The 21,229-nt window shown below is 47.9% G+C and overlaps 1 protein-coding gene and 1 long non-coding RNA gene across 8 annotated transcripts in view; one reads left to right on the plus strand and one right to left on the minus strand.

The window, feature by feature from the left end:
- Positions 1-572: 572 nt before the first annotated feature.
- On the minus strand, positions 573-5,953 carry LOC134735529 (uncharacterized). Of its 5 annotated transcripts, none has more exons than XR_010118707.1 (3): positions 5,582-5,953; positions 3,840-4,376; positions 573-1,153 (listed from the first exon to the last, which is right to left on the minus strand). It is a non-coding gene; the product is annotated as an uncharacterized lncRNA (long non-coding RNA). The 5 variants fall into 5 exon arrangements; XR_010118706.1 differs by having other exon boundaries at positions 573-1,159; XR_010118705.1 differs by lacking the exon at positions 3,840-4,376 and having other exon boundaries at positions 573-1,159; positions 5,577-5,692.
- FOXO3 (forkhead box O3) overlaps positions 4,800-21,229 on the plus strand; it is a 127,441-nt gene continuing 111,011 nt past the window's right edge. Inside the window, exons 1-2 of one of the 3 annotated variants that reach the window (XM_055260720.2) lie at positions 7,382-7,536; positions 8,419-9,159. In XM_055260720.2, the coding sequence (XP_055116695.1) occupies positions 7,474-7,536; positions 8,419-9,159 (804 nt within the window). In that variant the 5' untranslated portion in view covers positions 7,382-7,473. Of the gene's footprint in view, positions 4,819-7,381; positions 7,537-8,418; positions 9,160-9,453; positions 9,474-21,229 lie in introns of those variants that run through there. The other 2 variants (XM_055260726.2, XM_063630662.1) reach the window with 2 other exon arrangements.

The raw sequence follows: 21,229 nt of genomic DNA on the forward strand, positions 1-21,229 counted from the left end.
TTTTATATTTACATTTTAAAAATGTAGTCACAACTCTCATTCTTACTGCTGGGTTTCAAAAAAAAAATTGAGTACTTTGTTTCTAACTTCCTTCAATTGACAAACGATAATATATAAAGTGTTTAGCCTGATCTCTGTGTCTTCAAGGACATAATATCTAGTTGGGAAGAAAAACAAAGAAGTATTTTGATTTCGAATCTACTCAGTTGTTTTTTATAGACTCTTGTTCCTTTCTTCTATTTTCAAACTTCCTTTTTGTTTAAACCTATTAAGTACACTTATTTTCTGTGTCAGCTTATTCTCATACCCAAGCCTTTGTGTATTTGACCTTACATATTGTTTCTGTCTGCTGTTACATGGAGCCTTGCTTATTATATGTTTTGTGTTTTCTGATTATGATTATGGAAATTCTTTGGGGCCTAGCCTCAAGATAGCCCTCCAAGAGGATGTGTGTTTCCTTCTGCCAGTTGTTAAAAGCACCACAAACTGGGGCTCATGAAGTTTTTAAAATAATTCCATGGTATCATGAATTTTGGTCATAATATTACATATGGACCACACCATAGTTATGAATTTTCAAGGAAGAATATTTTTTATACTCTTTTATTCAGGACTTTGATCAAGACAGACGATTTTTCCTGGGATCCTCTTCTGCAAAGCCAGTTAATTTCACATTCACCTTTACTTTGGCCCTTTGGACTCCTGCTTTTAGGGGGGTAGAGTCTTCTTATTCTCCTGATCTTGGACAAGACTGAGGATTTATCTTCTGTGTCCCAGACTCTGCACACCTGTCAAAGTAGAAGCTCAAATGTTGTCAGATTTTCTAGGAGTGTGCTCACTTCCCACCTTTGTTTTTGGTCTCTGTGGGTTTCTTGCTTTTTTGCCAGCTCAATAAAATCCATTTTAAAAATTTTTAAAAATCTTATCCAGCTTTAGTTTTCATCAGGAAGTTTGTTCTGGTTATTTGCTCCATTGTGTTAAATTGAAGTACTTTAAAAACAAGGTTAGATAATGTATAATCAGTTGCTAAGCAGAATCGACGTACAGTTTCTCCAGTGCTTCTGTTTCCTCTACTTTCTATTCAGAACAAATCTTCCTCCTCAGAATGCAAGACAGTGGCTGAGTGGAGTAGGGGCAATGGTGTGCTGGCAGACTGGCCCTCCGAAAGAAGAAAAGGAAAGAAAAAAAAAGGTAAGCAAGCCTTGATGGTTACTATTTGCCAATTTCTGTGGTGTAAATACTCCCATAATAGTCCATTTCAAACTACCAAGGGATGTGCACAGTTGTCTCTCATGAACTGGAGTGGGTCAATGCCACTGTGAAGGTAGAAGATACAAATCAGGGTGGCTAAGTCACCCAGAGATTGGTGGGGAGAGCCTGATGAGGAAGAGGTGAACTAACTAGAGCACATACCAGCTAACTGTTGCCCTGTGGGTATAGTGCCAGTGTTACCATATCTTCCAATTTCTCAAGAAGAGCTAGAAATCCAAATTTTAGGTGAAATCTCTTCCTTTTAAATGTTGGCAACAGACTAAGAAACTTTTTTTTTTTAAGAGATGGAGTCTTTCTCTGTCATCCAAGCTGTAGTGCAGTAGCACAATCATATTTCACTGCAGCCTTGAATTCCTGGGCTCAAGTGATCCTCCCACCTCAGCCTCCCAAGCACCTGGGGGACTACAGGTGCATGTCACCACACCTAGCTAATTTTAAAAGATTTTAGAGATGGGGGTCTTGCTATCTTGCTCAGGCTGGTCTTGAATTCCTGACCTCAAGAGATCAAAAATTTAAAAAACACTAGAGAGAACCAAAAACTAAGCCTATTGGGGCAGATTTGGCCAGATAACCACTAGCCTTAGACAGGTTGGGGAAGTGTCTTGGGTTATGTTTGCTTACCTGGTTCCAGCCCCTTTTCCCTAGGCCAAAAGGCTCACATAAAGCCCCCTTTCTTTAGGCCCATTTGGAGAGGCAGTGCAGTATTGGGGAAGAGGAGAATGCACCATGGATTCAGAATCCTCAGTTTGAATCCTAGGCCTGCCACTCACTGTGTGACCTAAGGCAAATCCTGGTAAAATGAGAGGGATGGTCCCTGCTGTGGAAGGTTGTTCTAGAAATAAATGGAGATGTGTATGGAAGCTGCCCTCTGTGTGTAGTCAGTTCATGGCTCTGTCCTCATTCTAAGCAGGAACCAGAGAGTCAGAGCTGAAGGCAAACGCTGGCATGTGCAGCACAGAGACCTCTATCTCAGGGTTCTCAACCTTCACTGCCTTAGATTCACCTGGCAAATATTTAAAAACAACAACAACAACAACAATCAATCAATCAATGCCAGACCCTGCCCTCAGAATTTCTAATTCAGTTGGTCCAAGGTGGAGCCTGGGCATGACTATTTTTAAAGCACCCCCTAGTGCTCTAATACTAAGTGCTTTAGATTCATAATTTCAATTATCCCAATCCTTCCAACAATCTTAGAAGGTATTCTCATTTTAAGGATAAGGGCATGAGGCTCCATGATTAACTAACATCCCAAGGTTGCATGGCTGGTAAATGAGGAATCAGACTTAACTCAGAGTCTGAATTCTCAACCCCCATGCCACTTAGCACTATTGTATGTACCTCACATGGTCTTTGTGAGGTCTAAGCACTGCAAATAAAGTGCTTAGTTCAGGACCTGCAACTTATTGACAAATCAAGGCTGGGTAATGACAAATATCATTACCTCCTATTACCAAAACAGAGAATTCTTCCCATTTTCTCTTCTATCCAATTCCATTTCAGGTAAATATTCACTCTTTTTTGGAACCCCGGCTTTTTTTACTCTGCAAGCATACATACTTGTCCTCCAAATGCACCACAGTCATCGTAACAACCTAGGGGACACTTTGCCAGGGTTTGTCATGCTCGAGGGAAGAAAGGGAAGAGAGAGGACAGGAGCTGCAGATACTTGTGGAGAGTGTGGTGATGAAGCCTGTCTGGAATGATGCCCCAAAGGGCGAGCCACAGCTCATAGCTCTTTGGTACACGGTGTTCAATAAAGACACACTGCATAAGAGTAATTTGCTGAGGAGAGGGTAAGCAAAGAAAGGGACTAATGAGGGTGTCAGACATAGACTGGGGAGCAGCTATACCAGACGGGTCACATATTCGTTAGGAACCTCATCCTACTGGTTTCCTGTCTTCATTGAGATGGACACAGAAGCCAACCCAAGACGAAAATGTGCACTCGCTGAAGGGCAGGCAGTAGGCTCAGTTCCTAGAATGTGGGCTCTGGGGTCAGAGGGAGGCTCCAGCTGGCCTAGGTGCAAGGAGAACTGGGCTAGCACACAAGTGCTGAGTGAGTGGTGTCCCCTCAGAGGGAGAGCCCTGGCCTCTACCACGAATCCCCTCACAACTAGGTGTCTGAAATGGTGATTTTACCCAGCTTACTTAGGTAAACATCTTAAATTTTGTCCCTCCAGTGACTGGATTTGCAAAATAGAGTGAACAATCACCACCTTAAATTATTAGTAGAAATAAATAGGGCATAAAATTGTTCAATAAGAGGTGGGAAAAGTTTTGACCAAAAATTCTGCCTTGAAGGGAATGCTGGCATTTCCTCTCAATTAACAACCATAACTTCTGGTAGGAAGAAATGGAGAAGGAACAAGGAGGCCTACAAGAGGAAGGCAAAGGTCAAGGAAATTTGTGGCTAAAAGAGAACAATCTCTAAGATTCAACCTCTGAGTTCTCAAAGGTTTGCCCATATGCACGAATTACAAGGGTAAGGTGCACATTTACAAAGCTGCAAGTTTATAGTCACTTCCAACTGAAGCTTTTTGATCTTCAATTCACTTGAAACTTACCCAGCACTCTACGTATGACCTCTTGTATTTGTCTTCTACTGTTTTTTTTTTTTCCTTTGTGGAGGGGGAGGGAGGACAGGGCCTCATGTCACCCACGCTGCAGTGCAGTGGTACAATCATGGCTCATTGCAGCCTGGACCTCCTGGGATCAAGCGATCCATCCTTACACCTCGGCCTCCCATAGCTGGGACTTCTTGTATTTTTTGTAGACACCCGGGTTTCGTCATGTTGTCTAGGCTAGTCTTGAACTCCTGGGCTCAAGGCATCCTCCTGCCTTGGCCTCCCAAAGTGCTGGGATTACAGGTGTGAGCCACTGCACCTGGCCTTCTACTATTTTTAAACTTGCAATGTTTCTTTTTAACATGTTTCATACCCCCAAGTAACATGTCTTATACCCTCAAGTAAGCTCTTTGAGGGAAATGGCTTTATCATGTGCCTGCCCCCCAATTCCTCACTGTGAAGTGAAGCTCACAAGGCTGTTAATCCACTGAATCTTTGACTCTTCCACTCTTTCGGAATGCCCCTGGGATATGCGTTCTGTAAATGGACACTCAACATGTTTATAGTGAAAATCTAATGGCCGAGGGCCCAGCCACTGTAAACACATTCTTTCTACTTTTGCAGGTCTGCACTCTAACGACAAAAGACTGCTTAGATTTAGAGAAGCAAACGCGTGGATTTCTTCTACAGTGTTATAAGTATTTAAAGCCAGCAACAGAAAATTCTTGGAATTTTATGCTGCATCACGATGCGCGGCCCTGGGTGATCTAGCCTCCCAGTTCTTCGTGCAAAGCTGAAGACCAGCTTTTAACCACCACCATACCCAACCCGCACCCCAAGCACTGGCACTTGAAGCCGAGTTGTGGTCGTACATCACCGTCCACACTCCCAGGCTGTAAACCAAATGCAAACCCGGGGCTTCTCAGTGGGACAGGCCTACAAGGAGAAGAGAGGTGCCTCGTGAGGAGGAGCCACCGCAGTAAGCAGTCAGAACCCCCTTCCTCAGACTTCCCCTTGCAAGGGCAACCCGAAATAGCAGAAGCGCATTTCTATGTGGGCAGAGCCCCATGCCCACGAGACAGGTACATGTGGACTGGCGGCATTCGGTACAAGGAAGCGAGGACACAGAGCACGTAGGGTGCTGAGGGTCCACCTCGCGGCCAAAGTATGTGTGCCAGTGAGTGTGTGCGCGTGTGAGATCTGCTCTAGAAACCGTGGCCGCGGACTGGCGCGGCCTCCTGGGCGAAGCACAAGCAGGAGGCTTTGTTCCCTGAATGTGAGAATGCGGGAGCTGAGCTGGGCGCAAAGACGGCGGCGTTCCGCGGCGGGAAACTGTCGTCTCTGCCACGGCTCGGGCAGCGCGCGAAACTCTCAATCAGGTTCCCCGGCCCCGGCCGCCGGCTATGCCAGCGGCGCGCAGTGGGGACAGCCTGGTTGTCTCGCGAGCAGCGCCCGGAGAGGCCGCGCCGCGTCCCCCCGCCAGCGCGGGCGGCCCCACGCGCCCGCCACTCGGCAGCGCAGCCAGCGCCACATTCCATTTAAAAATAACACCCACGTGCGCTGGTAAACAAGCGCGCGCCGCTACCAGGGCCGCGCGCCCCGGCCCAGCGTGTGCGGCGCGCGCCCGCCCTCCTCCCGCACGTGTCGGCCAGCGCCGCTCAGTCCCCGCCCCCTCGGAGGGTCGCGCCCCGCCCCCGAGCCCCCAGCCCCGCCGCTCCGGGCCCTAGCGCCCCCTACCCTACCAGTCGCGCCCAGTCGAGTGCGCTGCAACTTTCCGCCCCGACGCCTCCTCGTCGCTGGAGGACCCACCGCCCCAAGTCGGCTCCCTTCCTCCCGTCCGCTGTCCTCTCGCGTCCCCCCTTGAACCCTCCCACCGCCAGCCCGCGAAGGATTGGTTTCTAGTGCGCCCTCTCCTTTTTTCCCTCTCCTCTCTCTCCTTCCTTAGAATTTTACTCGATTGTTTATTATTTGCTGGGGGGCGGGGGCGGGGGGCGGAGAGGGGCGTCTGGGGCCTGGAGACTGGTGGCCGCGGCCAGTCAGCGCGCGGCGTGCCTTGACGAGTAAGCGGCGCAGCGAATGGCGACGCGGCGGAGAGCTCCGGGGTCACGCGCGTGTGGAGACGATGACATCATCTGTTTGTACGCGTCGAACTAGCTTGGTGCAGGGGCGGGGCCGCGCGTCACTTGAGTGACGGGCGCTGCGCAAAGCCCGGAGCCCGGAGGCGGCGGGGCGGGCTGGCTCCTGCGTACGCTGGGCTGGACCTTTTTGTGTATGGGGTCGTTGAGGAGCCCGCTTCTAGACTCTGAGCTATCTTCGGTGACTTACAAGGATTTTTTAAAAATGTATTTATGAACTAGTGTGTAGACTTTTGGTGTGCATGTCGCGTGTAGTGCATTCGTAGAGTACAAATAAACGATTTGGGGCACGGATCGTAGAATAAGGACTTGTGCAGATGTTTTTCGTTTAACCTAAAGGATACGTCTTTTTTTAAAAGTCAAAAATGCCCACGTAGCGGTTTTGTCGTCATTTACAAATTAAAGTTATTTTCCCTTCTCAATTGTTCGGAATATGCTCTTGAATGTGGGACGGGGGTAAATTTACATTTCTTCCGGAGTTAGTTACACCTCTCCCCCGTTTGCCATGAAACCCACGAAAAGTGAAACACGACTATGGTCCATCGTCCGAGGTGAGACTCAGTGCAAACCTTTTGGTGCCTGATCGAATCTGTGAGCATCAGCTTATCGAAGTTGTGCAGGCACCAACATCTTCGCCGTTCAGTATTTCCACACCGCGATAACCCTGGCCATCTGCGGCCAGCATCTTATCTCGGGTGTTACCTGGTGTCGGGTTCTAACAGGGAACTGGACACCGGGGCTGGCCCAGAGCCCGGCGGGCGGACGCGCAGGCCGGGGACCCCTGGTACCAGGCGCCCTGCCCGGAGTCGGGGAGGCCACGCCGCTGCGCTCCTTGGAGCGTTGGGGGCTGTGCGCTCCCGCCGCTCCCCCTTCTCCGTTCTCTCCCGGGCCAGCGCCGCGCTTTGTTGTCGTTGAGGCTCTCGGGAGGGAGGAGGAGCCCAGTGGGGACAGCAGCGGGAGCCCGGCGAGTCCCGGCCCACGGCGCGCGCCCGGACACCCACGCCCGCAGCCCCGCGGAGCCAGGCCGCGCAGGCGCGCGCGAGCTCACACACGCGCACTCACACACGCGAGCCCGGCCCGCCGCCCGGCCCTCCCCCTGGGCGGGGACCCGCCCGCCGTCAGCCTAGGTTGAGGCGCCCTGCGTGTGTCTATAACTTTGTGCTGCTGCCGCGGCCGCCCTGCTCGTGGAAGGGAGGAGGAGGAATGTGGAAGGCGGCGGCGCGCGAGCTGACAGGCGGTTCCTCGGGCGGGCTGCGGCGACGGCCCGAGCGCTTCTCCTTCGCCGAGGTTGCGCGCCCCCTCCTCGCCGTGCCCTGGGCCCGCGCGGGATCGTGCGTCGTCCCGCCGCGTCCCTGAAGGGAAGGAAGCGAGGTAGGCGCCGGAGCCGTGCAGCGGACGGCCGCCTTCCCAGTGACTCCGGATCTGCTTCCGAGCTGGGCCGGGCGCTTCCCTTTCCCCTCCCCGAGCTGCAGTGTGCGCGCCCCCCTTCTCGCCCGCTAATGTTTTTAAAGGACTCAAGGGAAGGGGGAAACTGTCAAGATGGCAGCAGCGGGAGCAAGGAGGTGATGAACGTGCTGGTCCGGGTTTTCTAGCAGCCCGGGAGACTTGGCGCTTCCCGACCTGTTGGAAGATTTATGTTCCGACTCGCTCCCTCCCCCGGATCCCGACTGGGAAGGGGGCGGAGGGAACGACGTCCGCGAGAATGCAAACCACACAAAACCCTGAAGTGGCCGTCCCCGCCGGGCTCGACCCTCTGCGAACACCCGCCGGGCTGCTGCTCCCCCTTCTTTCCGTCTTTCCTTTATTTTTTGAAAGTGACAAGGGTCCATCTGCGCCCAGACCCCCGTTCGCCCTCTGGCCCGCGGGGGAAGAGGGGAGAGGGAGCTGCCCGCGCAGTCCCCGGGCTCGAGCCATTCGACCGGGTGGGGGGTGACAGGAGGGTCGCGGAGGCGGCCGGGCCGGGAAAGGGAAGAAGAGCCGAAGACAGTACAGACTTGAGCGGCGGCGCCGCGGGAGGCACTAGAGCGGGCCCGAGCGAAACATAAACAAACGCACGCACGCCCCAGCTCGGGCTCTGACCGCGGCTCGGCTGCGCCAGCTCCGGCCGCTGCCCGCTTTAAAGGCGCGGCCGCCCCTCCCCCGGGCGCCCCTCCCCCTTCTCCCCGCCCCGCCGCCTAGCCCGGGAGGGACCTGCGGCTGGGCGGCGGGGGGAGGGGGCTGCCCCGCGCGAGGCCGTCGATTCGCTCGCGGCTCCCCCGCGGCCTGGCCGGGGGGCGGTGTCTGCTGCGCCAGGTTCGCTGGCCGCGCGTCTCCAGGTCCGCCTGTTTCTGGGAGGCGGGCGCGGCAAGACTGGGAGGTGGCGGCGGCGGGCGAGGACTCGCCGAGGACGGGGCTCCGGTCCGGGATAACCAACTCTCCTTCTGTCTTCTCTCGTGCTTCCCCAGGCGGCGGCGGCGGCGCCCGGGAGCCAGAGCCTTCGCGGCGTCCACGTCCCTCCCCCGCTGCACCCCGCCCCGGCGCGAGAGGAGAGCGCGAGAGCCCCAGCCGCGGGCGGGCGGGCGGCGAAGATGGCAGAGGCACCGGCCTCCCCGGCCCCGCTCTCTCCGCTCGAAGTGGAGCTGGACCCAGAGTTCGAGCCCCAGAGCCGTCCGCGATCCTGTACGTGGCCCCTGCAAAGGCCGGAGCTCCAAGCGAGCCCTGCTAAGCCCTCGGGGGAGACGGCCGCCGACTCCATGATCCCCGAGGAGGAGGACGATGAAGACGACGAGGACGGCGGGGGACGGGCCGGCTCGGCCATGGCGATTGGCGGCGGCGGGAGCGGCACGCTGGGCTCCGGGCTGCTCCTTGAGGACTCGGCCAGGGTGCTGGCACCCGGAGGGCAAGACCCCGGGTCTGGGCCAGCCAACGCGGCGGGCGCGCTGAGCGGGGGTACACAGGCGCTGCTGCAGCCTCAGCAACCTCTGCCACCGCCGCAGCCGGGGGCGGCTGGGGGCTCTGGGCAGCCGAGGAAATGTTCGTCGCGGCGGAACGCCTGGGGAAACCTGTCCTACGCGGACCTGATCACCCGCGCCATCGAGAGCTCCCCGGACAAACGGCTCACGCTGTCCCAGATCTACGAGTGGATGGTGCGTTGCGTGCCCTACTTCAAGGATAAGGGCGACAGCAACAGCTCTGCCGGCTGGAAGGTGCGTACCCACCCCGGGCTGGCAGCAGGACCCGCCGGGCCTCCTGGGCAGCGCGAGACGCGTCTGGGATTCGTCGGAGTGCGCCTGCGGGCTCCAGGGCAAGGGGTTGGCAGGGGGAGCTTCCGCTGTGAGGCTTTGGGGGTTCTCTTTGATCCCCGGAGTAGGGGCACCTGGGGACGGCCTCGGAGTGGGGAAGGTGGCTCCCCAGAAGCCTGGGGCATGGCCAGGTGAGGAGAGGGGGCAGGGGACGCTGGCGAGGGAAGGGCGAACGGACAGGAGTACATTTGCTGGATTCTCAGGACAGCGCCGTGGAGGTAGGTCCGCAGCCAACTTTGGAGTAGAGTTTACCGTAGTGGGGGTCTGGTGCGGTCGCTGTGGGTGGAGTGAGAGGTGTGGGGGTGTTTGGGACGCAGTGTCTGGAGGAGGGGTTGGATGTGTGGTTTCCAGTCTGTCGCAGGAGCATGTTGCGTCGTCACTAGCTGAATGAGAACCTTCGGGTCCAAGTTTCAGCTTGTGGGTGTTAACACCTACAGGCACATTGATCCCATTAGAAAAAGCAGTGATTGCAAACCTCTTCCTGGACGGCTTCCTTTACTTGCCTATATTGATACCTTTCCTTCTCAGAGATGTCGCTCCACTAAACCTGCTTCTGACTAGCTGCTTCTGAAATGTTCTGGGGCCTCGAACCGGCCGGTCTGGCCATCTCAATCCAGACTGGCTGCACCCGCTGCTCCCGCCGAGGCCTGGACTCTGGCACTGTTTGAGGGAAGGGCTCTGGTGTGGGGGACTCGGGGCCTGCACTTCATTCATTCTGGCGTTTGGGAGGAGATTTGGGGGCTGGGCCGGGCTGTAATGGCTTCTACCTGTAAATGAACCCGAAGAGAGACTCTCTACGGTTTCTTATCATCCTCTTGGGGCACGGGACACGTGGTAGGGAGAGAGGTGTGGAAAGGCCTATGATGTAATGACTTCCTGCAGTTGGGTATCCAAAGAGATTAACTCCTCTGCCCCTGCTGGGCTGCTGATACCCAGCTGCTTTGCTCTTCCTAGGCAGCTCCCTGGCCCCTTCCCCCAAGACAAGTAATGGGTCAGTAGCAGGCCAAAGAGTCCTGTGCGATTGGAGATATACATCTCTTATCAGCTGCTCCTATTTGCAATTTGGCTTAGATTTTTTTTTTGTTTTATGTGAAAGAAGTAGTTGCTTCCTCCTTCCCTTCCTTCATTGTCATTGGGGAATCCTCTGTCTTTCTGGGCTTCAGGAGGTATAAAAATAAGAACAGTTTAATCTTAGTGGAGAATTCAATGGAAGCACTGGAGACGAGCCTGTAGATGAAAAAGCTAAAGAACTTAATGTAGAGAATGTTTTATTTTGCTTCTAGAAAACCCTTGCAAAGTTAAATACGGCTTATATCAGAGAAGCTTTGTATTAGATACTTTAAAAGCAAAACACGTGTGCTTTGATATTAATCCACAAATCTGTCTCATTTCTTTTAACAAATGCTAACATTATGAGTCTTATATTTGGTCTAATTTAATTGCTTTGTAAAAGAATGCCAGGTGTATGATATGAGAGTTCTTTACAGAAAGGATGAAAGTTAGACAATTCCATTTGAAAAGAGCACTAGTGTGATATCTTTTAAAACTGGGTTTCCAAGTGAATGGGAAGGGTTAATCTCAGTGTATAGTATCAGGAAGGGGTAAGCAGACAGGATCTGAAAACATGGATTTGGGGGTTTGAAATATTTTTCAGATTTCTCTCAGTTGAAATTTAGTCTTGCATGTTTGAATTTGGTGAGGAGAATATGTTAGTGAAAAGTTAGTTAACTTTAAACTTAGTTAAAACGTTAACGTAGGAAGGCGTTTTCACCTTTCCTGTGATTTTTAAGGTTACAAAAATAATTTAATTTCACAAATAACATTTCTTGTTATTGTGTTTATAGTTAAATATAGTAAGTTTAATGAATTTTATTTTTTGGGGGAAGATTTACGTGAGAAAATGGTATTACCAAAAGTAGCCACGAATTGAGATTGGGCTAGTTACATTTTCATATAGTTTGTGTAGGACTTGCAATACAGATTTTGGGCCTAGTGATAAACTTTATGGTTTTACGTCATAATCATTTTTTTGTCTCATGGTTTTTTTTTTTACTCTTCTCTGCTATCTCATTTCTCTTCAACTAAAATCTTACAAAATACCGTAAATTGAAATTCTCAAGGCTTAATATGCTTAATACAGGGCACACATTTTATGATTCTTTTTACCTTAAAATTTTTTACCAGTTCCATTTCTGAGTGTCACATGGCAACTAATCCTTGACGACTAAAGGGATATAATTTTGTTAGAGTTTTTATAAGATGATCTTCATCAAAAGATGCAGCCATGCAGGAACTTTCAAATCTTTGATGATGGAGAAGGCCCTTTGAAACTGGAGCTGGTTTCATATTTTGATTATGACTAATAGGCAAGATTTTTTTCTTGTGCTTGTGGTTTAGTGGAAGAAGAGGGAAAAGGGAGAGGTCAGGAGCTAATTGTGACCCATTTCCAAGTGTCCAAGTTTAGGAGTTGATTCTTGTTAGGATTAGTCATTTTGGAAGCATGCATGTGCATTTAAACCACACTACTTTCATTCTGAGTAATGTAAGAGGATTTCTAACTTCCAAAAATGTCTAGAATTCAGGTTAACATCTCCTAGTCATGTGTGCATAAAGGGCACGGTATGCAGGGCCTTACTTCTTTTGAGGCTATTTGGGCCATTGCATTTTGAGACCGTGTAACCAAAATTATCACCCTAACATCATAAAATGAAAGAATTAGAAAAGAGGGCTTGGAGATCAGAATCTAAACCAGTGGTTCTCAGCCCTGGTTGCATGTTTGAATTACCTGGGAACTTCTGAAAAATACAAATACCCAGAGAATTTGATATAATTTGGCTTGTGTGTGGCTTAGCATTGATGGTTTTGTGGTTGTTTTTTTTTTCAAGTTTCTGAGGTGATTCTAATGTATAGTTAGGATGAAGTTTTCTGATCTAGTTCAACCCTCTTGTTTTACTGGTGAAAAACCTGATTTTTGGAAAAGTTAATGACTTTCTTAAGATCACACAGCTAGTTAGTAGAGAGGTAATTAGTAGCCATAGTTCTAGAGGTTTTTGTTCTCCATTTTCTTCTTTAAGTTGATCTTTTTTAAAAGGTCATTTACTAGGTAATGGATAGTCTTACATAAGTAGAGGTTGCTTTCCTGAAAGGCTTATTTGCCTCTCAATCTAAAAACATCTTGCTTATTATTTCAGCATCAAAAGGATGGGCAAATTTAGATGGAGGCTGAGTGAGTGTGTCATGTTTGCATAGCTGTCCAGTGCCTGTCAGTAGGGGTACTTAGGAACTATGAAGTGATAAAAGAGGTAAGAAGGATAGCATTTTAACAAAAAGAGGAAGCCCTTGGTTACTTACATTTGTCACTGTGTCAGGGAGAAGGATGATGGCTATCTCACAGGTTCCCTTACCTCGGGCATTAAAGTAGAAATGAATAATCAGATGTGGTTAAGACGGGAAAAGGTTACATTTGCTTTAATTCAGATTAAGCTTGCACTGCACCCATGATTGAACAAGTGAGTTCTCTCAGTTCCTCTTGTCTTGGGGAGACCTCTAAGGACTCCAGGGCTTACCTGGTAAGGCTTATCTATCACTTATTTTGTTGTACACACCACACGTCTGCTTTTCCCATGGGTCAGGGCGTAATCAAATTAGGCAGACTTGAGTTTCTGTAGTGGTTCCCATAATTTCACAAATGTGGGGGATACTGTGTTAAGATTTCTGCTGCTGCTGCTGCTGCTGCTACAGAGGATAATTCTTCAAGAGTCCGAATCTTCTTTCATGTAAGAATGTGTATTGTTATGGTTTCTTGCCAAGATAAAAAGATGAGGGCTGTCCTGTCACATAATGCTTATTTATGTCCTCACTGTTTCTGTTCTTTAGATTAATACATCCAGTTCCTTTTCAACACACTGTATTAGGAAAATATTATTTTAACTGCAACTGTTTTAAATTTTTTTTTAATTTGAAAACGACTAAGTCATAATCATTCCACACTGGCTTATAATTTTGACCTCAGTCACCTTTTGGAGTAACTCACCAAAAGGCAAGTTATGGTCGTGTGTGAAGAATCTGTCTGCTTGGCCCGTGTTGCCAAAACGTCGTTTTGTAATTTCCTTTGGCAATAGTGTCTTCGTCAGTGATTCTCAACTAATATACTTCCTCTTTCTACAGCCCCAATACACTAGAGGGACTGTTTTTCCTCTTTTTCAAAGCTGTGTCATTGACCTCTGAAGTGAAGAAATTGGCCCTTTTAGACTTTGATCTGTGAGTCCCATGTAACAGAGACTCTTTAAAAAAGAAGCTAAGTGTGTGTTTTGATATGTTTATCTCCTTCTTAGAAAATGAAATGAAACTACAGCAGACTTATTTTAAGGAGATTTTAGGAGGGTTCTATTTTAAGAAAATGACACCATACAAGAACATCTTGTAGTTAAACTTTTTAGTACTCTGCTTGTGATTCTTACTTCAAACCTGCAAGATACTTTTATTTGGAAAATTAATGAAGAGGCCTTGTCACTAATAAGTCATTTAATTTGGTCTGGCAAAAGTTTACCATCCATTCAAAGATCTTCATGAAAATGCAAAGATAAGGCTGTTTAGGCTTGAGCCCAGGAGTTCAAGACCAGCCTGGGCACATGGCAAAACCCCATCTTAATTTATTTATTTATTTTTAAAGATTGTTTAGGCCTGTGCATTCTGGCAGGTTGCCCCACTTACCCAGAGCTGGTGCATCAGATTCCCAGGGCTGGAGAGAATATGGAATTTATTTTGTTTGTGTACCCACTTATTTTGCCTGTAGGGACAGACTTGACCCTATTCTCAACTCCTCATTTCTCTTCTTTTCCTACATCACAAATTGAGGGGTCCTGAAGAGCCACTTTACCTTTTTGGTGCTATAAAAGGAGCTGGGGATCATAAATGCAAAGACGAGTTGATATCAGTGGATGTTACAGCTGGTATATAGTAAGTGAATGAAAGATTGGAAAGAGAAAACCCTTTTTACCCATTTGCATCACATCCCATTTCATGTATTCAACAAATGTTTATCCAAAGGCATGCTGCTTGCAGAGCATTCTGCCAGAACCTAGGGATATAGTGGTAGCAGAAGACAGATGAAGTTCCAGTTCACTCACGGGAGTTCATATTCTGATGGAGGAGACAGAAAATAAGCTATAGCATATCTGTGCTTTGTGAATTTGTCATTGCTGCCTATTCCTGTTGCCTTTTTTTTACATCTGTATTTCTGCTTTCTCTAGTACTTCAACTCTGCTAAGAAGTTGCTGGGAAATGGCAAATTTGATGTCGGGCATGGCTTGGAGCTGGCCTTTAACTCTCTGCAGATCATTTTGAGCTTGCTTTGGAGATGCAAAGCCACTGTACCATGGCTCCTGTGGATTGGGTCTGTTTGGGAGAAGCTTTGGTTTTCCAAGCTCCACCTGGATTAGATAGAGCACATCTTTGGCCCTGGACTGATCTGGGATCGCCAGTTCTGTCTCCCAGGGCCTGATGTAGATCTGGCCTTCCTCTGGAGTGGATGTGGAGCCTTGATGCCACTGACTCATCTGTATTACTTGTTACCTAAAACTCAGAACTAAAAGAGATCTTAAAGATCATCTAACTACCTTATTTTGCAGGTGAGAAACATGCTAGCACTATGTGAGTGGCTGGGTTCAGGGTTCCACAGCTAGTAGGGGTGGAGTAACGAGTGTGTCCAGTCGGTGCCGTGGTTCATGCCTATAATTTTAACACTTTGGGAGGCCAAGGCAGGAGGATTGCCTGAGGCCGGGAGTTTGAGACCAGCCTGGGCAACAAAGTGAGACCTCGTCTCTACCAGAAAAAAAAACAAAAAACAAAAACTAGGCCAGGTGCGGTGGCTCATGCCTGTAATCGCAGCACTTTGGGAGGCCCAGGCGGGTGGATCACCTGAGGTCAGGAGTTCGAGACCAGCCTTACCAACGTGGTGAAACTCTGTTTCTACTAAAAGTACAAAAAATTAGCCGGGCATGGTGGCACATGCCTGTAATCCCAGCTACTCGGGAGGCTGAGGCAGGAGAATTGCTTGAACCTGGGAGGCAGAGGTTGCAGTGAGCCAAGATTGCGCCATTGCACTCCAGCCTGGGCAACAAGAGCAAAACTCCATCTCAAAAAAAAAAAAATAAATAAAATTAGCTCTGTTGTGGTGGTGTGTGCCTGTACTCCCAGCTACTTGAGAGGCTGAGGCAGGAGGATCCCTTAATTCCAGGAGTTTGAGACTGCAGTGAGCATCACTGCACCACTGCACTCCAGCCTGGGTGACAGTGAGACCCTCTCTCTCCCTTTTTTTTTTGTTTTGAAGTGTGTGTTCATACCACTGTACTGTAGTGTCTGCTGCCTACCATTGTGGTTTCACAGCTGTTCATTTCAGTGCTGTTTGCCTCAAGTTCTGCAAGCTCTTACTTCACTTGCTGTCTTCTGCTTCTCCTCCCCTCTTCTAGGCTGGCTCACACTGGAGTCGCAGTGTTTCTCTTTTTGTGTTCTCCATCAGCACTCTCAACTTACCTTGCTAAATGTGTTTTCTTTCAACGCCACCTTACCCTGCCCACCCCATGGCTGCTACCTGTTTATTTTGTCATTTTGCTATAACTCTTGAATATTTTTAAGCACAGTGTAAGAGGCTTGAAATTAGGGAATGTGTCTGCCAGACAAATAAGTGTTTCTAATAGTTGGAGCTGCTTTTTGGATTGTATAATCAACCCGTATGGGTAGCCTTAGTTCTGGGGCTGTGACTCTGAAAGGGGCTGATGTGACTCAGGAGTGAGCTGGTGTCATGAGTGGAGTCTTTTGGATACTTGCAGCTCTGAAGGTGGCATCAGCCTTAGACCTCCTAGCATCAATGTTGATGTGATGTGGTGTAAATGTGAGATGATGCTGTGCTATCTGGGGTTTCTTGCAGTGCCTTGTTACCCAATGCATAAGTCTCTGAAAACTCCATAAGTGTCCGTCACTACTTACCACAGAAACTGAAGGAAGCGTGATCTTGGGATGACCTTGTTGCATTAAGAGAAAAAGGAAATGAAGCTTGCCTTCTGTATGTAACCCCGCTATTTGCATCATCAACATGCACTGTCCAGAAAGTCACCATAGAATTGTTTTGCCTAAAGTTTATTTTACCCACTTTTAGGAACAAAACTGTTATGTAAAGCCTTAGTTGTTTGTGATGTTCTGCATTTTAGGGCAGAAGTCCCAAATGTACTTCAAGTTTTCTATCCATGGATTGGGAAATAGAAGTCATGTATGAAAGGAGAGGAGATGGCAGGCAGTCTTTGAGATGAACTATTTCAAGGACCAGTCTGCAGTCCTTCCGAGTTAGAATTCTGAATATGTGCTTAGGCTAGTGATGATGATAGAATACCCCAGTTCTGACTGCATCATTGCCCAGACAGACCCAGTATCTTTCACCATTTTATTCTTGACCAAACAATGTTCATTTCCCAGTATCTTAGTCTCCCCTAAAGGAAAAAGAACTACGGTAGCTGGCATCCGTAGAGTACTGTGATGCATCACTCTTGGTAAAACGGAAATGTATGATTGGAGTGTGTTTCAAGCCAGGCTTTTCTATAGTTCGCTTGTTCCGCTTTTCACTCCTGAGTTTTTGAGGTTTGAATCTTGAGACTTTTTCTCTGCAGTGCCTCAGTTACTGCTATGGAATAACATAATAAGCGAAGAGGATAACTTCTCTGCTGGGCTGTGGTTCTTCTAGTAATTCTGCTACTCCTGGGTCATTGCCTGGGGTGAGGAGGCCAGGTTATCTTCTGGAGGCTCGCCACACCGTGGTGTCCAGATGTGCCCTAGGACTGCAGTGGAGAGGTGAGCACAGAGTACGGAAAGCGTGTGGCACATGTGTAGGGGGCAAGGCTGGAGCAGGAAGTAAACTCTCCCCCAAACAAACAAACAAACAGCATGCATTACCTTCCTTCTGGAGTGAACCTATAGTAAACCCAACAGAGATGTGTTTGGCAGTTTTCAGTATGTGTTTAGGAATTTGTTTGAAAACCATTAGGGGGTGGGGTGGGGTGGAAGAATCCACATGATATTTTCCCTTGCGTGTTTTTTGTTTTTGTTTTTGTTTTGAGACAGAATCTCGCTCTGTCGCACAGGCTGGAGTGCAGTGGCGCGATCTCAGCTCACTGCAAGCTCCGCCTCCCAGGTTCACGCCATTCTCCTGCCGCAGCCTCCCAGGTAGCTGGGACTACAGGCGCCTGCCACCATGCCCAGCTAATTTTTTGTATTTTTAGTAGAGACGGGGTTTCACCGTGTTAGCCAGGATGGTCTCGATCTCCTGACCTCGTGATCTGCCTGCCTTGTCCTCCCAAAGTGCTGGGATTACAGGCGTGAGCCACCACGCCTGGCTCCCTTGTGTATTTTTATTTTAAATTTTTTATTTGAGACAAGGCCTCGCTCTGTCACCTAGGCTGGAGTGCGGTGGCACAATCATAGCTCTCCACAGCCTCAAACTCCTGGCTCTCTCTGTAGAGAGCTATGATCCTCCTGCCTCAGCTGCCCTAGTAGCTGGGACTACTAATGAGCGCCACAACACCCAGCTTATTTTATGTTTTTTTTTTTTAGAGATATGAGGTCTCACTTTGATGCCAGGTTGGTCTCGAACTCCTGGGCTCAAGCGAACCTCTTACTTTGACCTCCCAAAGTGCTGGGATTACAGACGTGAGCCCCTGCAACCAGCCTTCCTTGTATTTCAGATGTCTAGTGAAGTTAATTAAGTTAGCCCTTGAAGGTATTGAGAATTTACTTTAAATTCAGAGCCAGCAGAGGGAGTACACAAGTCTTTAAGCTGATGTCAAGTATTTTTTTCTCCACACAGCTAAAATAATACCTTGATTATTTTTCAAAGAACTCTGATATAAAGTGTTTCCATGTAAGTTTACTGTCATCATTAGGAAAGGAAAATTTAGGAGAGGGGGTGTGGAGATTAAAAACTTAAAGCAAGTGTTTTAAAGGAAACCCTGGTCTTCTAAGACCCGTGATTTACTTCCCACTCCTAGATCATTAAATGAGAGTGCTTTTAACTGAAAAATATCCTCCCCTGCCTTTCATCTTTTTGCTACTCAGTTTCTGATACTACAAGTTCATTTATACCTAAGACCAAATTTTTACAGAGTAGTCACATGTCTGGATCAGTGGGATGTTCTGTGTTTTAGTGCTATTTTGATTGGGACTTTTGATATTTTCCAAGGCTTCACAGTTGCTCATGGGTGAGAGAAATGTATGTGTGTATATTTCTCTCAGGTAAGAGAGAAAGGTAAGGTAAAAAGTAAGAACAACGTTATTTCCAATTCAAAAATGAATAGTCATGGATCTACAGGAGACTACTATAACTTTGGACTTTTTGTAATTCTGTAATGCTATGATTTCTCACCTCCCTCCACTATGCCTCATATTTTGGTGGTGGGGGTTTATTTTTGACATGGCAGTTGGAGTGGCTTAAATAGAGTTCCTTTAAAATTCATGTCTTCCTGGAATTTTAGAATGATGACCTTATTGGGAAATAGGATCTTTCCTGAAGTAATTAGTTAAATTAAAGTGAAGTCATATTGGCTTAGGGTGGGTCCTAAATCCAGTGACTGGTGTATATAAGAAGAGGAGAAAATACATAGAGACCCAAATAAGGCTGTGGGAAGTTGGAGATAAATATTAGAGTGATGCAGTTATAAGCCAAAGAACACCAAGGATTGCCAGGAGCCGCCAGAAGCTGGTAGGGGCAAGAAAAGATCCTCCCCTAGAGCCTTCCCAGGGAGCATGGCTTTGCCAACGCCTTGATTTTGGACTTCTAGCCTCCAGAACTAGAGAGAGTGAATTTTTGTTGTTTTAAGCCCTGAAATTCGTGGTAATTCGTTATGGCAGTCCTAAGACAGTAACCTAGGAGCCTAGGGATAGAAGAGTGGGAATGGCAGAGTTGCAGATGGAGAAGAATAAAAAGACTTTATTTAGATTCAAATCAAAGTGTTAATAATCATTCATAGGCTACTTTCTTGTTATCTACACTTCTTCTTTTTTTAATCCTGCAGTGAGGACAGAGGGAGGCATGAATTTTCCTTGATTTCCCAGTTAGAGCTACTAGAACATGTCCCTCTTTCGCATTTTGAATAAGGTGTGTCCTTCCCCCTAGTCACCCTCCTTACTGAATTTCTTTTTCTCTGCCTGTTTTGTGAACTGACAGTATGGCTGTGCTTGTTGATTGTGGACTTGAGGTTTACAGTAAGTCCATGAAGTCTGGCCGAGGGCTTTGGTCTAGAAGAGTCTGTCTTTGAGGGTAGGGGAGGGAGAAGCCAAGGATCCTCAGTGGAAGAATAGTGTGGAAGAAGAAGCCTCCTTTTGGCCCTGTCAGAGCTTGAGAAGATGGAGGCATACCATGTTCACTGCCATCAGTGATGGTAGTAAGGCTAATCCAGATCTCTCTGGAGTCCCCTCAGTGTGTCCTATGCTTGGTTCAAGCCTTGCAGAGTCTCACACACTTGGTCCTTCAGGCTCACGTCCGCTCTGTTTATATTTACATTCAAAAAACCAGCTCTTCTTTTAAAGCATAGAACATGGAGTGGTTGTCCTCATAGAAGCAGCAGCAGTAGCAGTAGATATCTCATAGGTACGTAGTAGGTGTTTGGCTTGAAATGTTCAGACATTTAAGAATCAAAATTGCATCTGTTTATTCTCATATTTTAAAATGATATTTTTGGGGAGGGGTGTCAGGGTTATATGAGAGATACGTTTGGTTTTTGCAATAAAAAGAGGAGACACAAGACATTTTCTAGCCTATTTATAATAATAATCACAATAATAGTAGCTGTGATTTATTGAGCCCTTATTATGTGCCCGTTACTCAACTAGGTTTTTTACATTTAATATTGATCCTATAAGATAGGCATTTAAATGTAAACCTCAGTTTAAAGACAAGGAAATGTTTCAGGAAGGTGAAAGTAACTTGCTTGGGATCCAAACCCAGGGCTCTCTGACTTGGGAGCATCTGCCTTTTCTAGTATACTTTCCTGTCACCTGGAGTGTGGGTGGGACTTTGGGTGGGGTACAACAAGAAATTAAAGAGCTGTTGGCCGGGCGCGGTGGCTCATGCCTGTAAATCCCAGCACTTTGGGAGACTGAGGCGGGCAGATCACGAGGTCAGGAGATCAAGACCATCCTAGCTAACACGGTGAGACCCCATCTCTACTAAAAACACAAAAAAATTAGCCGGGCATGGTGGCGGGCGCCTGTAGTCCCAGCTACTCTGGAGGCTGAGGCAGGAGAATGGTGTGAACCCGGGAGGTGGAGCTTGCAGTGAGCCGAGATCGTGCCACTGCACTCCAGCCTGGGTGACAGAGCAAGACTCCGTCTCAAAAATAAATAAATAAATAAATAAATAAATAAATAAATAGCTGCCATTTAAAAAGTTTCTACTCTATGCTGCATTCTGTACCTCTAACCCCAGGAATCCCCATCTTAATCCTTCTGAGTCCATCTTGAATGCTCATCTTCAGAGTTGTGCTGACTCTCAGTAACAGCACCTCTCTGTTTGCTGGTGGGAAGTGAACTTGGCTCCGTGATTTAGGCTCCTTCCCTTGATTTTTGCATGAGCTAAATAACTTTTTTTTTTTTTTTTTTTTTTTTTTTTAAATAACTTTTAAGAATTAGCTGGGTACAGTGGTTCACGCCTGTAATCCCAGCACTTTGGTAGGCTGAGGCGGGAGCATCACCTGAGGTGAGGAGTTTGAGACCAGCCTGGCCAACATGGTGAAATCCCGTCTCTGCTAAAAATACAAAAATTAGCTGGGCGTGGTGGCTGGTGCCTGTAATCCCACCTACTCGGGAGGCCGAAGCAGGAGAATCGCTTGAACCCAGGAGGTGGAGGTTGCAGTGAGCCAAGATCACACTATTTTACTTCAGCCTGGGGGACAAGAGCAAGACTTATTCTCAAAAATAAATAAATAAGTAG

Source organism: Symphalangus syndactylus, chromosome 2 (genome assembly GCF_028878055.3).
Source record: "Symphalangus syndactylus isolate Jambi chromosome 2, NHGRI_mSymSyn1-v2.1_pri, whole genome shotgun sequence".
NCBI classification, from domain to species: Eukaryota; Metazoa; Chordata; class Mammalia; order Primates; family Hylobatidae; genus Symphalangus; species Symphalangus syndactylus.